This window comes from Piliocolobus tephrosceles, chromosome 13 (genome assembly GCF_002776525.5).
Source record: "Piliocolobus tephrosceles isolate RC106 chromosome 13, ASM277652v3, whole genome shotgun sequence".
Lineage (NCBI taxonomy): Eukaryota > Metazoa > Chordata > Mammalia > Primates > Cercopithecidae > Piliocolobus > Piliocolobus tephrosceles.
Window position 1 is genome coordinate 98610365 of NC_045446.1, and position 17667 is coordinate 98628031.

The window sequence follows — 17667 nt, forward strand, 5'->3', positions numbered from 1 at the left end:
TTTCCCACACTTGTAAGTTTCTTAGCTAAAGTGTCCTAAGAGCCAGAAAGGGAATTTAAAATTCAAGTGGAACAAGCCCTAGGAGTTCCCGCTACTTGGAATAATGTATCAGTGAGTCAGTCTCTCTCCTTATGCCTTTCTCTGTCAATACATAGGAGTTTAAACTATGCCTGATCCTGGCAGGGTGTTCTCAGAAGCTTCCGTTTTACAAAAATAGTTGCTCTAGCAGGTGTGAGATATGAATTACGTGAGGTTCTGTGAACCGAGAGACTGAATGCCTTGCCCACATGCACCACTGCTTGTAGTTTTGGAATATTGATCTACATGCAGTATTATTATCAACTTTGCGACAGGGAAAGTAGTTTTGTGAAATTAAGACTGTTAGAACAAAGGCAGGCTACTTGGCTTTGTGGGGAAAACTGCGGGTTTGGGGATCAGACAGACCTGAGTTTGAATCTTTCTTTTACAAGTTATGGACCTTTGACAAGTTACTTAACCTGTGTGACCCAGCTTTTGTCATCAGTCAAAGGAAGATAATTTTTACCTTGCAAAGTTACTGTAAAGATCTTACAAGGGTAAAAGGAAAGCGAAGTATGACATTGAATAGGGTCATTAATATGTAGTAATTATTTTAATTACTAAAAGCGAAACTGGTAGGAGTTAGTACGAGTATATACGTTGATAGGAATAAAACAATGTCCTCTAGGATATCTACTTTTCACTGTCTTCCTCATTGAAGTCATTTATTAAGTCCCCAGATAGCACTAGGCCCTATATTCAAAACAGTTTGCAAAAATGTCCTACAGCCTGGTTGAAATTAATGATGTAGTGACAATAATGTCATGTAACATAGCCTATTCAAAATGTGGAGAGTCCATGTTACCAAATTGGAGTGTAGGAATGAATGTCCTTACCTGTCTGTTCTCCTTCGACAGTCCCATGATTTAGGCATTTGATAAACTGCTAGTTTACCATGTGACTGGCAGAGAGCAATAAAGAAGAGATACTGGACCCCAGCCCCTCATAGAGCATACACTCCAGCAGGAGAGACGGACTATAAGGAAGTAAACAAAAACTAGATAAGAGGTGGTGACAGGGCCTTGAAAACAATAACTGATGAGGGAGGAATTGGGAGAGTTCGCTGTAGCCAAGATGGTTAGGAAGAACCCTTTCTGAGGCGAGACCTGACAAATTATTGAAAGCTACCTCTGGGAAGAAGGAATGGTTCATATTTATCCTAGTGTTCTAATCATGGTTTGCGTAGACGATTTGTTATTTAAATATTTACCCTAATAGCATCACCATGACTGTACAATTCTGTGTATTCCTGTTAGGAGATTCCTTGGCTGCTTTTCACCTCATCATCATTCTACCCATGTGTCTATCCTGATTGTGATACTGACTTCATGGAAGGTGATGAGTACAAGAAACAGTTGCTATTCTAGTCCATACAGTGGCAACTCATTAGAAAGGAGTGAGCCAGCATTGAAATTCTCATAAGAACAGAAAAGTGAAATTGAGATGGTCTGAGTACTCTAAATGAGGATGGGAAAGGTAACTCAGGTGATGTATTAAGGGGCATGTAATTCTTTGGGGATAAAAAGAGAAAACTCTAATGTGTTTTTATGCTTAATTTAATTAAGTTATAATGTATTGGGGGGTATACTACCTCTTTTAAACTATACTTTTTTTTATTCACTTTCTTCCTAGCAGTTTTAGTTTTTACAGTAAACAAGGAGTAAAAAATACAGTTTTCATATTTCCCCTCACCACCTCTGCAAGTTTCCCCGATTAGTAACATCTTGTATTAGTGTGGTGTATTTGTTACAACGGATGAACTAATAGTGATACATTATTATTAACTAGTGTCTATAGTTGAAATTAGAGTTCACTTTTGGTGTTGTGTATTTTATGGGTTTTGACAAATGTATAATGTCATGTGTCCATCATTATAGTATCACACAGAATAGCTCATTGCCCTCAAAATCCCTTGTGCTCCACCTGTTTATCCTTGTCTTTCCGAATCCCTTGCAACCACTGGTCTTTTTATTGTATTCACAGTTTTGCCTTTTCTGAAATGCCATATGGGTGGAATCATATATGCAGCCTTTTCAGATTGGCTTCTTTCACTTAGCAATATATTTTTAAGGTTCCGCTATATCTTTTTGTGGCTTGATAGCTCATTTCTTTTTATCACTGAATAATATTCCATTGTATGGATGTATCACAGTTTGTTCATCTATTGAAAGACATCTTGGCTGCTTCCACATTTTGGCAATTATGAATAAAGCTGCTATAAATATTCATGAGCAGGTTTTTGTGTGGTAATAAGTTTTCAGCTCCTTTGGGTAAATATCAAAGGGCACGACAGCTGGATCACATGGTAGGGAGTATATTTAGTTTTATAAGAAACTGCTAAACTCTCTTCCAAAGTGGCTGCATCATTTTGCATTCCTACGAGCAATGAACGAGCGCTCTTTTTGCTCTACAGCCCCACCAGCATCTTGTATTGTCAGTTGTTTGGAATTTAACCGTTTCATAATAATTTCTGTAGTTTAAAGAAAGCTGTTTTTAATTTTTAAAATACAGTAGACTGTGATCATAATAGACTTTGTCTTTTCAGATTTTAGTTATATGCTGGATTAATTACTATTCTGCCAAACATGAAATTCTAGCTTAGCGTAGCCCTTCCTTACGAACATGGCTGCCCTTTGAGGAACTGTCCTCTCAGCCTCTCAGAGTGAAGATTTACCTGACATAAGGCTAATAATAATATACTTAATTTTAATGAACGCATCAAAGACTACTGTTGCTTGCTGAGGGCCTTAACCTAACAGGGACCCAGAACCTCTCTTCCCTCCTAGAATTTGTCCCAGGCCCCTACCCCATTCAGTATCCCTTCCTGAGTGTCCCAGCTCCCAGGAGTTCTCTCATGAGCCATGAGGTGCCACTGTACTCCAGCCTGGGCTAAGCAAGACCCTGTCTCAGGGGGTGGGGGGACATCTCAAGTTAAAAGGCTTTCACCTTACATGGTATAGACCAATATAATCCAGTTAACATCAACAGAAAAGTAAGATCATGCCTACCATGGGGAGTTGGAGAAGCCATAGTTAACATTTATAATGCATTTACTATGCATATATCACTTATTTAATCTCTCCATGAGGTAGATATTAGTCACATTTGCAAACATAAAAATTGGCACTGCGTGACGTTCAGCAGTTTTCCCAAGTTTTAGGCAACTGCTAGGGTTTAAATTGGGTCAGACTGTCTCCAAAGCCATTTTCTTTTCCTTTGTGCCAGAATTTTGGAAATGACGTATTTAATAACAGTACTTGCATCATTGTTAAGTAACTGATTTGTAAAAGCAGTCGTTACCACATTAAACAAGGAAGGGGGAAAAGTAGATATTTTTTACATTATGCCATGTGTATATTTCAGAGAACTTACCTGTAAAGTTAAGGGGAAAAAAGGTTCCATGGTCACAGTGTCTTCCAAATATACTGAGTTAAACTTGATAGAGACAGAGTTACAATCAGATCCAGGCACCATGAACTAGATGTTATAAAATACCTTTAACAATAAACCTTTTAGGAAACTAAAGGTTCTTCTTAATCACCTAGTTACGCTTCCTCCTAATTTTGTCTTCAGATCCTGTGTCTCAATGTTATCCACAAGGTTATTTTGTGTTCTGTGCCTTGCTGAAGCCTAAAAGCATTCATTTTCCTACTTTACCAGTCAAATAACCCTCTCAAAGCAGTAAGGTTAGTCTTATATGAATTGTTTTTAGTGAGCCAACAAAAGCTACTAGAACCAGGGGTCTGGTTTTTGGTTTTGTTTGTTTTGCACATATATCATCAGTGTATAAAATATAAAAAAGGGATCTACCCTTTTTTCTGTAAAGGGCCAGATAGTAATCATTTTACACTTTGAGGGATACTCACCTCTGCCGGTGCAGTGGTAAAGCAACTGTAGACAATACATAAACAAGTGGGTGAGGCTGCATCATCAGTAAAACTTGATGTATAAAACAGGCACTGTGTGAAATTTTGCCCACAGATGTAGTTCGCTGACCAACCTTTCCTTTTTAAAGTTGGTAATCCACTTTAAAGTCCTGTTGAAAGCTTTATATACTTTGCAAAATTTACCTTCTCCTTCTCTTTGAAAATGGGAACCAGGCTGAGCATGGTGGATATGCCTTTAGTCCCAGGGAGGTTGAGGCAGGAGGATTGTGTCAGTTCAACGCTAGCTTGGACAACATAGCAAGACCCCCATCTCTAAAAAGAAATAATAATAAAATGGGAACCATTTTGCCAGTCTCCAGTCTTTGAGGATCCTCTTCCATTCTCCTTTGAACCCAGTGAACAAGATGGTTTCCACATTCTCTAAGAACCCATTATGTAGTTCTCAAGAGTCAGGGATGTACTTCATTTAGAGTAGCTAGTGGCTTCATATAATCTTCATCCACTTTGTTTCTTTCCTGGATACCAATGTTTCTTGTTTGTTTTTTTCTAAAGATCTTTCTCCTCAAAAGAAAACAAAAGATATGAGTTGAGAATTTGCTTTTTGGTCAGTTTTCCATCAACATTAGGTAGTACTCTTGTGATAAAAATGAAAGCAACTTCAATTTTAACTTTTAATATTTTTGACAAGTGCTGTATTTGCTTATTATACTCTGTTGAAATATTGTATCTGCTGATGGCAAACCACCCTGAGTCTAACGTCCAGGAAAGTGAGGGGAGATCCCACTGTTATTGCAGGTCTTATAGAACCTGATACCTTTGTCTTGAAGTCATAGTCATTTGTTGACTGTGCTACATGCTGTTAAAGAAAAAAATTCATGACACTTACTAAAGAATGGTAAGTCAAACTTTATTCAAGGGGTAGGGGCCACTGCAATGGGGATTTTTAGTAGGGGCGAGAGACTGAGCTCAACTGAGAGTACAACTAGGACAAGTGAGAGTTACAAAGATTTACAGGGAGGGGTCATTAATGGAAAGTTATTAAGAAGGAACATCAAGGGTATGGAGGATTCTGGCTAAACAGATTCCACAGGATTGTTACTAAAGGCAAGCGTGGGGGATGGGACATTTGACCAGATATTAAGGGTGAGAGATTTTTGTTACGCTGACTCAGCAGGATTCTTGTTAAACTGGACTAAGTTGGCAGACCTGGACTAAAGACAAAGCCCAGTCAGAAAGAGGACTTAGAAGAGCCAGACTCAAGTTTGGTCAAAAGAGAGTATGTTTGTCAGTACTTCACTGAGGGTTAAGATTTTGATGGGATCACACATTTTTAAAAGGATAATAGTTAGATTTTATTGCAAAGAACATCAAAATTACTCATTTTTGTTGAAGTGACATACCAAGTTTTGATCTTTTTATAATCTTAAAAGTATTGTCTCATTTCTCATTGTGAGTCTGAAGTTATTGGGTAGTACTTTTTTACAGTATAATTTCCCTTCCATCATTAGTGTGTTAATTTTCACTGTGGCTTTGATCTCTTCAATTTCTTTGGAATTAATGATACAGTGTTTAGAGAAAAAATACAATGCAGACTTAAATGTCTACTTACATACTGGCTTAAAATGAATCATGTATGCTGCAAAGAAGATAAGAATGTGGTTTTAGTTGGGGGTTATTCTTTCTGACCCTATATGACATACAGTGGGCCAGTCAGATACTAAGCAGTACAGAAGCTCAGCCCAGGGGGTTTATTCGTTTCTTCAAGAAACATGTATTAAACCCTTGGGTACCAAGGCAGTGTGGCTGCAAAGAACAAGACAAAGTTTTTGTCCTTAGGGAACTTGTAATGTAACAGAAGATAAACACATAGACAGTTGCCATAAGGCATTTCAGATGGTGCGATGGAAGTAAGCACAATGTGAGGGTAACCCTAAGAGGGCACTTAACTCACATGGGGGTGGGTCAGGGAAGGCTTCCCAGAGCTGGAAGGAGGGCAGCGAGTGAGGATGGTTGCAGAAGCCCTAGAAAACATAGATGGATTTGAGAGAGGATCAATTAAATTAAGGTTATAAAGGAGAAGGTAGCTCAAGGATGACTTCCAGGTTTTTAGTGGGGGAGTGGTCCTTTTCACTTAGAAGGGAAATAAATACAGGAAGAACAGATTTGGGGAAAACACGTGATAGAAGTATGTTTAGTTTGAGGTGCAGGTAGAAACATCCAGGAGCTGGTTGAATATGCTGATCTGGTGGTCTGGAAAAAAACCCTAAGCTAAAGATGCATATTTTTAAGTCATTAGCATTGTGGAAGACGGTGGAAACACTGAACTGCATGAGAATACCCAGAATGAATATGTAAGATGAGGACAGTTGAGGCCCAAGGATGAAACCTGGGGAAATGAACATTTATGTAATGGATAGAGGAAGAGGAAACTGGGAAGGTACAATCAGGGAGGTTGTAGTCAACCTTTAAGTACTTTAAATTTAGATGATTGCTGATTACATCTCATGGAAGTTGCAGTAGTGGTAAAATTTAAACTGTCCATTGACAGGGCGTTAACTCAGCAGAAGTTGTGTTTGAAAAAACAAGTTACTGGGTTTAGCCATAATTTGGCCACTTATATAATTTTTTAAAACATGCAAAGCCAAAATTTAGAACACCGGAACTTGTGATATTAAAAACGGAGGATTAGTCAGCAGACAGGAGCCTGTGCACCCACAGACTGGATTGAGTGTTCTGGGGGGTGCTCCCACACGTGACACTCTCCTCTGTTAACTCTGCTGGAAGTTGAATTAGAAGCAAAATCCAATGAAATGTTGCCTTTTTTGTTGCAGTGATGGTAATCCTTGGGGCTTTGAACAACCCTAACTGTCATTATTATTATGAATGGACCTTTATTGAATGAATTCTTTAAGTCATCTTCAGAAATGAAGACAAGAAGCCCCAGACCTCAAAAAGCTACCCATTTAGTAGGCAGAAGAAGAAATCTATACCAAATTACTATGCACAAGGTGGAATCCTTGAGGAAGAGGTATCATTTGAACTGGCTTTTGAAGGATAAGGGAGGTTTAGATAGTTAGAAAACAGAAAAGGGAATTCCATATCGAGATAAAAGAAACTGAGAAGCTAGGGCATATTCAGAGAATAGAAAGGAGCCCCGAAGAACAGGGGCTCTTTTATATTAAGGGGGACTAATGTAGAACAGGTTACAGAGGCAGGCATATACCAGATCATGAGGCTCCTTAAAGATTATACTAATAATCTTTCTAGAGAACCACTGAAATTTTTATGAAAAAGACAAGAGCTAAGCTGTGCTTGACAGAGACTCCTTCTCTAAGCATGCTTATAATGGGGCTCAAAAGAGAAATGTTATACATGAAGGTTTTATAAATGATATTTCAGCAAGAACTTTTATTTAAGACGACTGGTTCTTAATTTTTTTGTATTTTCCTGAGGGGAGAGTGATCATGGAAACCATTATTGAATGGCTTCCTAAGAAGGCTGATATGTAAGACTGAAAAGTAAAATTATCAGGAATTCTCACAGGTTTCTCCATACGATCTGTGGAGCACCATTTTCTATCCTGGAATGATGACTCCCAACCTTTTCGTCATCACAAGACAAGCTTTTGTATAACCATTTTCACAAAAATTTCAAAATCATCAAAATAGAATTTCCCTGTCATCATCTGTCTTGTTTTCAACCATAGTGGTCCCATGTGTTAAAAGATTCTTGTCTCTCAAAGTTAATATTTCGCATTTGTTTCATTAACAAAGATGTAATTTCCAGTTCATCCAAGTATCTGAAGTATTGAGCATTTACAAAGCCCAGTTAATATAATTCTAGCCAAAAGCAAACAAATCCCACAACTTAGTCTTTGGCACACAATTTCAGATTAAAAAAAATATATTTTGAAAATAAGCCATGATTCATATATCTTGACCTAAGCAGCCTCACCTTTTCCCATAGACACAGGGACCCTAAGTTGGAGATCAGGTTATCAACAGGAACAGAGATTATGTAGCATACCTGCTCTGTCGTCATCTGTTCAGATTACATATTACATGATGATTTTTTTCTCTGTTGTATGATACGTCCTTTAAATGGCATACCAGACATTACTAATAAAGTCTTTATTATTTGGATTATTGAAAGACTGACATCTCTGAATTCTTTAGCTCTACTTTTTATTTTTGTAGCAGTAGTAGGACTTACCTACTCTGTATGCTTCTGAGCCTTGTGGAATTTAAAAGAATAATTGACGTATACCTAGCTACCCAGAATTTCAAATTTAATTTTTTTCTTTTTTTTATTGCAAAAAGTAATACAGGCTCATTACAGAAAAATGAGAAGACATATATAACAGCAAAAAGAAAATCTAAAAAAATCTTCCAAACCTTTTTCTATGCAAACTTATATATAGACTTTTTAAAATACAAATGGACTCTGTCTTTTTGTGTTGGTTTTATAACTGTTGTCAGTGTCAAAAGCAATTCCCAAAACATCATTTTTAATAGCTGCATAGTATCTCGTTTCTAATTTTATGACCTATTCAATCCTTTATGTTTGGACTTTGGGATTTCTAACTTTGTGAAATTAAAAGTAGCTATCCCTTGAATATCCTTGTGCCTAAATCTTTGTCTAGATCTCTAATTATTTCCTTCAAATAAAGTCCCAGAAGAAAAATTACCAGGCATATATATTTTAAAGACTTTTGAAGGGCACTGCCAGATTGCCCTCAAGAAAGATTGTGCCCGTTCACATTTCCACTCACGAGTTTACATTCTAATTGGGAGTTAAGATGCATACAGTTGGAAAAGAAAATCAGTTTAGTATCAGGAAATAGCAATCTTTGGTGCAAAATGACTAATGCAAAATGACTAATAGTTAATTGGTGCTTTTCCAATGCAGAAGAAAGAGATCACTTTTAATAGGTAGATTTGTACCTTTCATGGGAGATAAGGAATTGGAGATGGGTCTTGAAGGACAAAGGAAGACCCAGAAGAGGGAGGCACCACATTTGCAGCAAACACCAGTGGAAATGCCCCAAGTGTCTGCCGAGCTGCGAGTGAGGGCCGTGCCTGAGGAGTGAGGGACTGGGAGGAAGGCTGACCTGAACATACTAACTTCAGGTTTTCTTCCAGCTCTTTTGTTTCTCGTGAAATTAACCCTGTTATTCTGGGGTGATGATGTAAACTACAAGTGTCTAAAAAAATTAAAATGTTGAAACCAGGAAATCAGCCCTATTGAAAAATAAGTTCAATTTCTCTGAGTATTCTGATGTTTGGTTTCAGAAAATTACAAATAAAGATTTTAAAATTGAATTCACATTCCAGTGTTGTATCTTGTTTGCTTAATTATTAGCGATGAGTGAGTTGTTTGGCTCAGATGGTTACTTTGGTTATCCAGACAAGTTTTTGTGTATCCATTTTCACAAAAATTTCAAAATTGAATTTCCCTGTCGTCATCTGTTCAGGTTACATATTACATGATGATTTTTTCTCTGTTGTATGATACGTCCTTTAAATGGCACACCAGACGTTACTAATAAAGTCTTTGTTATTTGGATTATTGAAAGACTGACATCTCCGAATTCTTTAGCTCTACTTTTGATTTTTATAGCAGTAGTGGGGCTTTTGGTGTGCTGAATTAAGCCATGCTTTGGCTTTTTAAGATGTGCTTTATCCATTATGTTGCACTGTTTTAATGCTGAGCAGTGATATGTTTGCTTTTGACGCTTGCCTCGAACATTTAAAGAGTGTGGCAAGAGTCTAAGTCCCACAGAAGTGCTGACATGAAGATAAAATGCGGAGCTCAGACTTGGACTCGCCCCAGTTTTGCAGGCCACCCCCTCATTGTCAGTCATCTCAGGGACCTCCTTACCTCCCTCAGCTTAGTGGAGAACACTGATTGCATTTTCATTATTTCAGTGGACCTGTTATCTTCAGAATGTTTTACTATCTGTTCGATACATGGCACCAATGATATGCTGCCACCATGGCTCCTAACAGAACTCATGATAGAAAGATGCAAGAGCCCCTCCCAGAACTTGCAGAAAATATTTAAAAATCAAGAAACTAGAATTCTCTATTACATATATTAGATTGTTAACCCATCAGAAAGAAGTCCCTGTCCCTAATTGGATCCAGTGAGCTCCAGGTGAACATTAGCTAGATGGGGTCAGAACCCCACTGCCTGCCTGATTCATCAGGATGTAAATGAAAGGGAGCCTTCTAGTGCCACTCCATTTGGAAGAGGCCTTTTCTGAAGAGACCAGATAGTGGCTATAGTTTGCTTTCTGCTTCCTAATTACTTTCTAGGTTTATTACATTCTCCCCCTTTTGGTAAAGGTAACAGTAGAATACCTATACTGTTGTTTAATAATTAATTTATTATACAGATTGCTGCTCATTTGCTATAGAAAGTAGTATAAAGGGCCTTTCTAGAATTTGAAGTGATCCACAAAGCAGCAAAGCTGCCTATTGTGAAAATACTTGGACTACATAAATTTTCCACCTTTTATTATCCAAACCACCTATTTCCTACAGGGCATGTAATGTTCAGGAGCACATTAACAGAGGATGCAATAGACAGCCCACTAATCAGGCCATTTCTGATGAGCTGACCTGAGATGCACTTGACATATAGGCAGAGCAAAAATCAGTATTTCCTTGAACCAGATAAATCCTGGCACTATAACCCTGTGGGATTGTCACAGGACTGGCCATACTCATAAGATTAGGGCTCAATACTTTTTTTAAGGCCCCTTTTCACTAAGAATTATTTTAATTATTTGCTGACTGAGTTTGTATCACAGGGAACTCTTTCATGTTCATCTCTCCAGGCACTCTTTTAAAATACAGTGATTTGTGGCTTTAAATAACCTCATAGTGCCATCTAGTTTGTGTTTCCTCCAATGGTGAAAGAGAATGGCTGAGTCAGAGCATTGGGCACTTCTGGGAGGAAAATAGAGGAATGATTTCCAGGTTTGCATCAAGCTGGTCATAAATGGATATGCTGATTAGGCGCATTCACTGTGATATCCAGGCTGTCTGCTTAAAGAGTAATCCAGGCCATTGGAAGTGGAGCAGTTTGTTCTCTTTCAGAACACGTCATGTGCTTGGGATATAATGTAATATTTCTGTGATTTTTTTTTTTTTTTTTTGGCTGATTAGATATAGTGAATGTGAGAATTTAAAAGGAAGTAGTTTATAGACAGAAAGTTAACATGTATTGAGCACTACTGTGTGTTCTCATTTATATAAGTTCGTTTAATTCTCACAATTTTAAATAAATTACATAATACCTGTCTTTACAAATAAAACTGAGGGTTAGAAGTGTTAATTAAAGGTCTGACTGTGTTGATGCCAAACCAGCGCTCTTTCCACAGTTCCTGGTATTTAAATGTTGATTGAGTCAACTCGAATTGCTTTCAAAAGCCTGTCTTTGGGGCTGGATTCAGTATCATTCATAGCTGGGTTTGAATCCCATGGGTATAATCTTGGGCCAGTCATTTAACCTCTCTTAACCTCATTGCAGAACGAGACTAATGCACTCCACACTGAGGGTCACCATGAATGTCAGTGACATAATCTATGTAAGGTGTGTAGCGCAGTGCCAGACTCTGAGGAAGCCGTGTATTCATGGTTGCTACTGCCAATAGAGGGACTTTTTATTTTGTTTTAATTGTATATCCAATAATTGGGTCATCTTGGAACAGCTAATATCTCAAAATGCTTTGAGGAGAATGTTTTGCTTTTTTTCTGTTTTTAGCATAGCAAGTGATTTCCTCTACTTTCGTAAATTAGCTTTGTTTTTATAGTCTATGTCTTGGGTATGTACAAAATACTGCAATAATGTTTGCTTTCTTAAGGCTATGTGTGTGTCTTTGATACAGATTTTTAAATGGAGGAAATTTATTTGATGTCTTAAGTAATCTGTAATTTAACATCTCAGGTTCTATTTTATGCATGATCTCTAGATCACAGCTTAGTGCAACAGATATTAGAAGCAGCACCTGTTGTCCAGATAGCTGTTAGCTTGCCCACTGTTAGCTAAAGATAACCTGACTTTCAGTAGAGGTAGTTTGACATGGCAGGACAAGCACACACTGGAGCCAGACATACCTGTGGTGCCTCTCCGTGTCCTCAAATTGTGGATGATACAGCTGTAACTTCCTAGAATGGTTGTGAAGATTGGATGACCCAGTGTGAACAAAGTACCTTGCATGTGCCTGGTGCATGGTAGGACCTATCTACTGATGGGAAGGTACTTACTAATTATACCGATATCTTGATGTTGCCGTGGTTTCCTTCGTTCTTGAATAATATCACTTTACCAACTCTCTGTAATTTTGTCCTATTTTAAATGTTTGATTTCATACTGAGTCTAAAGTAAATCTTTGGATTTCTTCTCACCAGTGATACCAAGAAGAAGCAGGGGATGAAGAAGAGGAACAACAGTGAAGTGGAAGACGTGGGACCATCAAGTCGTAACCGAAAGAAGGCCAAGTGGGACACGTTAGAGCCTTTGGATACCGGCCTGTCTTTAGCGGAGGATGAAGAGCTGGTGTTACATCTGCTAAGAAGTCAAAGCTAAATACTTCCTGTGCCTGCCTTCTCCTTGAAACCGTGGTTATGATTGTATAGGCAAGAAGTTGAAACACAGTTGATTTGGGGGCACTTAGGTACCATATGCCCCACTCCCAAAGGGCACATTTCCGGATAGAAGCGATCGTATCTCCAAGTCCCTCTCACAGGGCACGCTTTGTGCCATCACTGAGCATACTCAGATTGAGGGTGAATGATACCATTTTCTGACCCCGGTTTCCAGCACGTGTTCCGTTAGATTTTTATCCATGGGTTCCTACGCCTTGTCATTGGAAATGCTGCCTTTGTTTTACTGGCAAGTTCTGGAGCTCTTGTGTGATTGTTGGAATTTCCTGTCTTGTTTACTGTACAGAAGTTTCTATGTTACTGTTAAAATTGCTCATGATTTCGGTGTATTTAATATTTGCAAAGAGACTGAGTATGATGGACCAGCCCTGAGAAAGAATGAGTATTTTTGAATTGAGATAATCAATAATAAACATATTTCCTATAAAAGAAAGTATTAATGTTTACATTATGTCCAGTAACATAAGAGAACTCTCAAAGGAAGGTTCTTAAGGTTAAAGTGCTTGGCCAATTCCTGAAACAGTGAATTTGTCATGTTCTTAAGTTAGCCTTCTCAAGGATATCATTTAACTTAACACTTGCAGGTTTGCTAGCGATCGTTTATAAAATTAACAGAAGTTCTGAATACGAAGACTGACTAAAACATGGCCTCTTACTGCGCATGTAGTAGCTACAGGTCCTCTGCAAGTGCTCCAGTCAGCACTACCACAGAGCCCCACCCAGACCCAGCTCCTGGTAATGAGTACGATGCAAAACAAGGCAGAGCCTCTTTTTTGTTACAGATAACTCAGATTCTTCAAAGGGAAAGAATATGGTAAAGAAATGAGTCTTGACATGAAACTGATCTTATAGATGTGCCACCTTCTCATGATTCCGTCCCTTTCCTATTTTCCCACTCCGTGCACAAATATTTTGAGTAACAGGTGCAAATAAAATTACAAGGAAGAGGAATGATGGCATTACACCTGGATATCTCAAACCTTTTCAACTCAGCCTAAGTCCGCGTTTGTCTCAGAAAAGTTTCTTTTCCTTTTTTGTTTGGAATCCTTGTGAGCCAGCACCAACATCATTTCACTGTCAAAATGAAATCAGACGACACTTCGTCTCCTTCCTCTTCCCACTCTTTGCTTTACTAGTTCTTTTGATGCCTCTTCTGTAACAACTTTCTTTTTGTTGTTGTTGAGACAGAGTTTTTTGCTCTTGTCGCCCAGGCTGGAGTACAATGGTGTGATCTCAGCTCACTGCAACCTCCACCTCCTGGGTTGAAGCGATTTTCCTGCCTCAGCCTCCTGAGTAGCTGGAATTACAGGCACCCACCACCGTGCCCGGCTAATTTTTTGTATTTTTAGCAGAGACAGGGTTTCACCATGTTGGTCAGGCTGGTCTTGAACTCCTGACCTCAGGTGATCCGCCTGCCTCAGCCTCCCAAAGTGCTGGGATTACAGGCGTGAGCCGTCATGCCCGGCCACAACTTTCTTATCCATTGTTTCTTCTCTATTCTCACAGCTGCTGCCTTCAGTCAGAGTTCATTCTCCCATCATGTGCTGCTGAGACCCCTGCAACATCTCCTGCCTGGCCACTGCCTCTGCTCTCACATTTCTCCCACCCAGCCTTCCCCTGGTGCTCAGAATTCTCTTCACAGCACGTGGATCTTGGCACACTTCTCTCCAGCTGTTCCTTCTATGACGGTGCCTATCGTGCGATGTTACAGACATTTGTTTATATGTCTGTTGCCCCTTTTATAATGACAAGTTTCTTGAAAGAGCAAAAGGGCCATGTTTTATCCGCCGAGCCAAACACAGCAACTGCCCTCTGGTTGCTTAGTGAATTAATGAGGAGACATTATAAAATCAGCTCAATTTTTAAAGATCTTTTGTAGTACATTCCCCTATCACGTCTCGTAGTAAGGATACAGAATGATAGAAATGAGAACTAGATGAAATGGCTGTATAGAGAAGAAAGGGGAAAGTAGATGGGAAAGGAATTCAGTGGACAACAACCTGGGTAGATTTTTAAAATTAGTTTCTGGCCGGGCATGGTGTTTCAAGCCTTTGGGATCCCAGCACTTTGGGAGGCTGAGGCAGGAGGATCGCTTGTGGCCAGGAGTTTGAGACATGCCTGGGCAACTTTGTGAGATCTTGTCTCTACAAATAATTAACAAATTAGCTGGGTGTCGTCGTGTATACCTGTGGCCTTAGCTAATTGGGAGGCTGTAGTGAGCTGTAAGGATTGCTTGGGCCCAGGAGGTCGAGGCTGCAGTGAGCTGTGATGGCATCACTGTGCTCCAGCCTGGGTGACAGAGTGAGACCCTGTCTCAAAAAAATAAAAAAGTTTCTGATACAGTATCTCTTAGCCTTAAATGTTTTTAAAAGACATAAAGTACAAGAGTATGTAAACTGAAGGTTTACTGTTGAATTTACCCTGTATGGTTTCAGATTGTTTTTCCTGACCCAAGTAAGGAATTAAGGCAGTTTACTCCCTATATATAAACATTGAATAAACATATTGCAAGGCCTTTGGTTCATAGACTAGTTTGAGTTGTATTCTGTCGCTGGAACTGAATGGATCCTGACAAATGTATACATGGTAGGGGATTTTAGTGTGCAGATTTTTGAAAACTAATTCTAAAGATCAGAACTAATAGAAAACTTGGGTAACAAATATGTTTGTAAATGGGCTAAATTAGCTACTGTTTTGGCTCCCTGTCATTTGTACCGTGTGTGAATGTTTAGTAATAGACCCTGTTTTCTCTGACATCAGGGGTGGGTACCTGGTTAAAATCTGGCCAGCCATCAGAACGTGTCTCCTAGAGACAGATTGGTGCAGCTGTAATACCCAGGTGGGGACAATTAGACTCCTTCCCTGCAAGTGAGAAGAAATTCTGTACACGTGGGGAGTTACTATGAAGGAAGGATGTAGACATAAGGCCTCGGGCTGCCTCTGAGAGAGTGGGGAGAATAAGACCAACACACTGAGGCGAGCAGAGTAATGAGATGAAGAAAAAGCCCTGATGACATTGAGCCCCCGGGCTTCACCCAAATCTATTTCGTGGACTTCGCGGTTATGTCATGAATAAGTACATTTCTTTTTTGCATAAAATATTTTGGCTTGTATTTCTGTCCCTGGAACTGAATGGATCCTAATATATGTGTCAGAGGGGTTTTTACTTTGCCAATTTTGAAAACTAGTTAAAGCATCAGAATAGCGCTGGTAGAAAACTCATGCAACAATGCATGATGGATTGTATTTTGTGCAGCAGATAGTCACTCCAGCTCCCTCCCTCCCTTGGGGAACATATTCTTAATAGCCCACCAATATTGGGCGTGGTCATGTGACCTGCTTTTAGCCCATAGTACGCAGAAGAAGTGACTGTGGCAGTCCTGCCTTACACCTTCAGATCAGCATGAACTGGAGAGGAGGCACTCCTCAGTCTGGGCCCAAGGTGAGAAGGCAGGCGAAGCAGACCTACAGCCACCTCTCAAACCTGCAGAACAAGAAATCCGCTGAGGCTTGGGGGTTTATTACAGTAAAGCCTGACTAATACACGAGGTGGGAGAAACAACCAATGAGTCAGAACAGTCATTCATTCGACAAATGTTAATAAATTCAGCAACTCCCATCTACCAGGCCCTGTGCTCGTAAGAGATACAGTTCCCTCCCTTGCTGCTGTGTAGTGGGGGGAAAGAGAGAAGCAATTTCATGATTTGAGTGCACCTTGAAAAGAGCAGACGGAAAGAGGAAGATTGTGGTTTGAGTGAGGGAATTCTTGCTGGAATGCAGGAAGGAGGGAGGACATAGGTAGTTGCTTGGTCTAGGACCCAGACAATAATTCTTGTTTGATGCTTAATGAAGGCTAAGGGGCCTTTCATCAGACTCATGTAAAATGATCCTTAAAATTACATAAGCCTCTGATGGATTCTCCCAGCAGCAGAACCCTTTGGAGGGCTGCCATCTCATAAGCTTAACATGGCATTTTAGATTTGTTTGGGGCTGTAAAAAATTGTTATGTTTAATTAAATGTAATTAATTTTGTTACACAACATTTGAAATACGCTGAACATGAAAAGTCACCTCAACTGCCAGAGGGTGCAGGTGTTGGTAGGAAGTGGGGGGAAGGAGGGAGGATGGGAGATGGTGGTGTAGGTGAAGGGGAAAGAGCCTGCAACCCAGATTTCAAACCCTGTTTCATGTCTTCTAAGACCATTTTAACTAGACGTGTAATCATAGTGTGATTTTCTTCCACAGCCCCTGCTGAGCCGACAGCCCAGGGCAGACATGTTTTATACCGTATTACCTAGTGCCTGCTGACTCAGAAATTCTAACCCATTAGGCTGTGAGGGAGGATGGTGCCAAAAGCTCTGCCCAAACAGGGGTGAATTGAGTGAATGACTTTTTTACTCTCAGACACTGAAATTTAGGTAGTGAGCAAAATTGGAAGGTTATGAGACAGACCAGGGAGCACGTGATAGGCAAAAAGAGCTCAAATTAGAAGTTAGTTAAAACTACAGGTGAAAAAGAGCTGGCAAAAAGACAAGAGCAAGTGGTGAGGGACCCAGCTGGTCATAGGACCGGAAGCAATGCACAGAGTCGTGAGTCCTGGTCAGGGCCGTCTGGGGAAGACTCCCAGATCCAAGCTGACCCCCTGGTTCTTGTCTCCATGAGGCTTCACCTTTTCATGGGTCTTCTTGGATTCCTGTGTAAGTCTGTCTCCTCTGCCTGAGACGTAAGACCCCGTTGTCCTGCCTGAGCTAGGCTTAGTGAGTCTTTGGGTTTTTTGTACCTAAAGAGCTTCAGTAACACTGAGAATGCTCCAGTGCCATGCTTCTTAGATTTTAATGTGTACAGGAATCACCAAACTTAGCAGGTGTGTTTGTGAACCATCCTGTGTTGCTGACTTCTCTAGGAAGCACCTCCTTTGGTCTCCAGGCCATTCCCCCACATCGTTGTGATGGGGTTTTCACTGAAACAAGGTTCATTACTCTTTATCTATCTATCTATCTATCTATCTATCTATCTATCTATCTATCTAT

At 39.7% G+C, this 17667-nt stretch overlaps 1 protein-coding gene across 1 annotated transcript in view; it reads left to right on the forward strand.

Moving 5' to 3' along the window:
* The window catches only part of DDX10 (DEAD-box helicase 10), a 278514-nt gene extending 265441 nt beyond the window's left edge, over positions 1 to 13073 (forward strand). The window contains exon 18 of the mRNA XM_023208194.1: positions 12383 to 13073. Coding sequence (XP_023063962.1) covers positions 12383 to 12560 — 178 coding nt within the window. The 3' untranslated portion in view covers positions 12561 to 13073. The remainder of the gene's footprint in view (positions 1 to 12382) is intronic.
* Positions 13074 to 17667: the final 4594 nt, after the last annotated feature.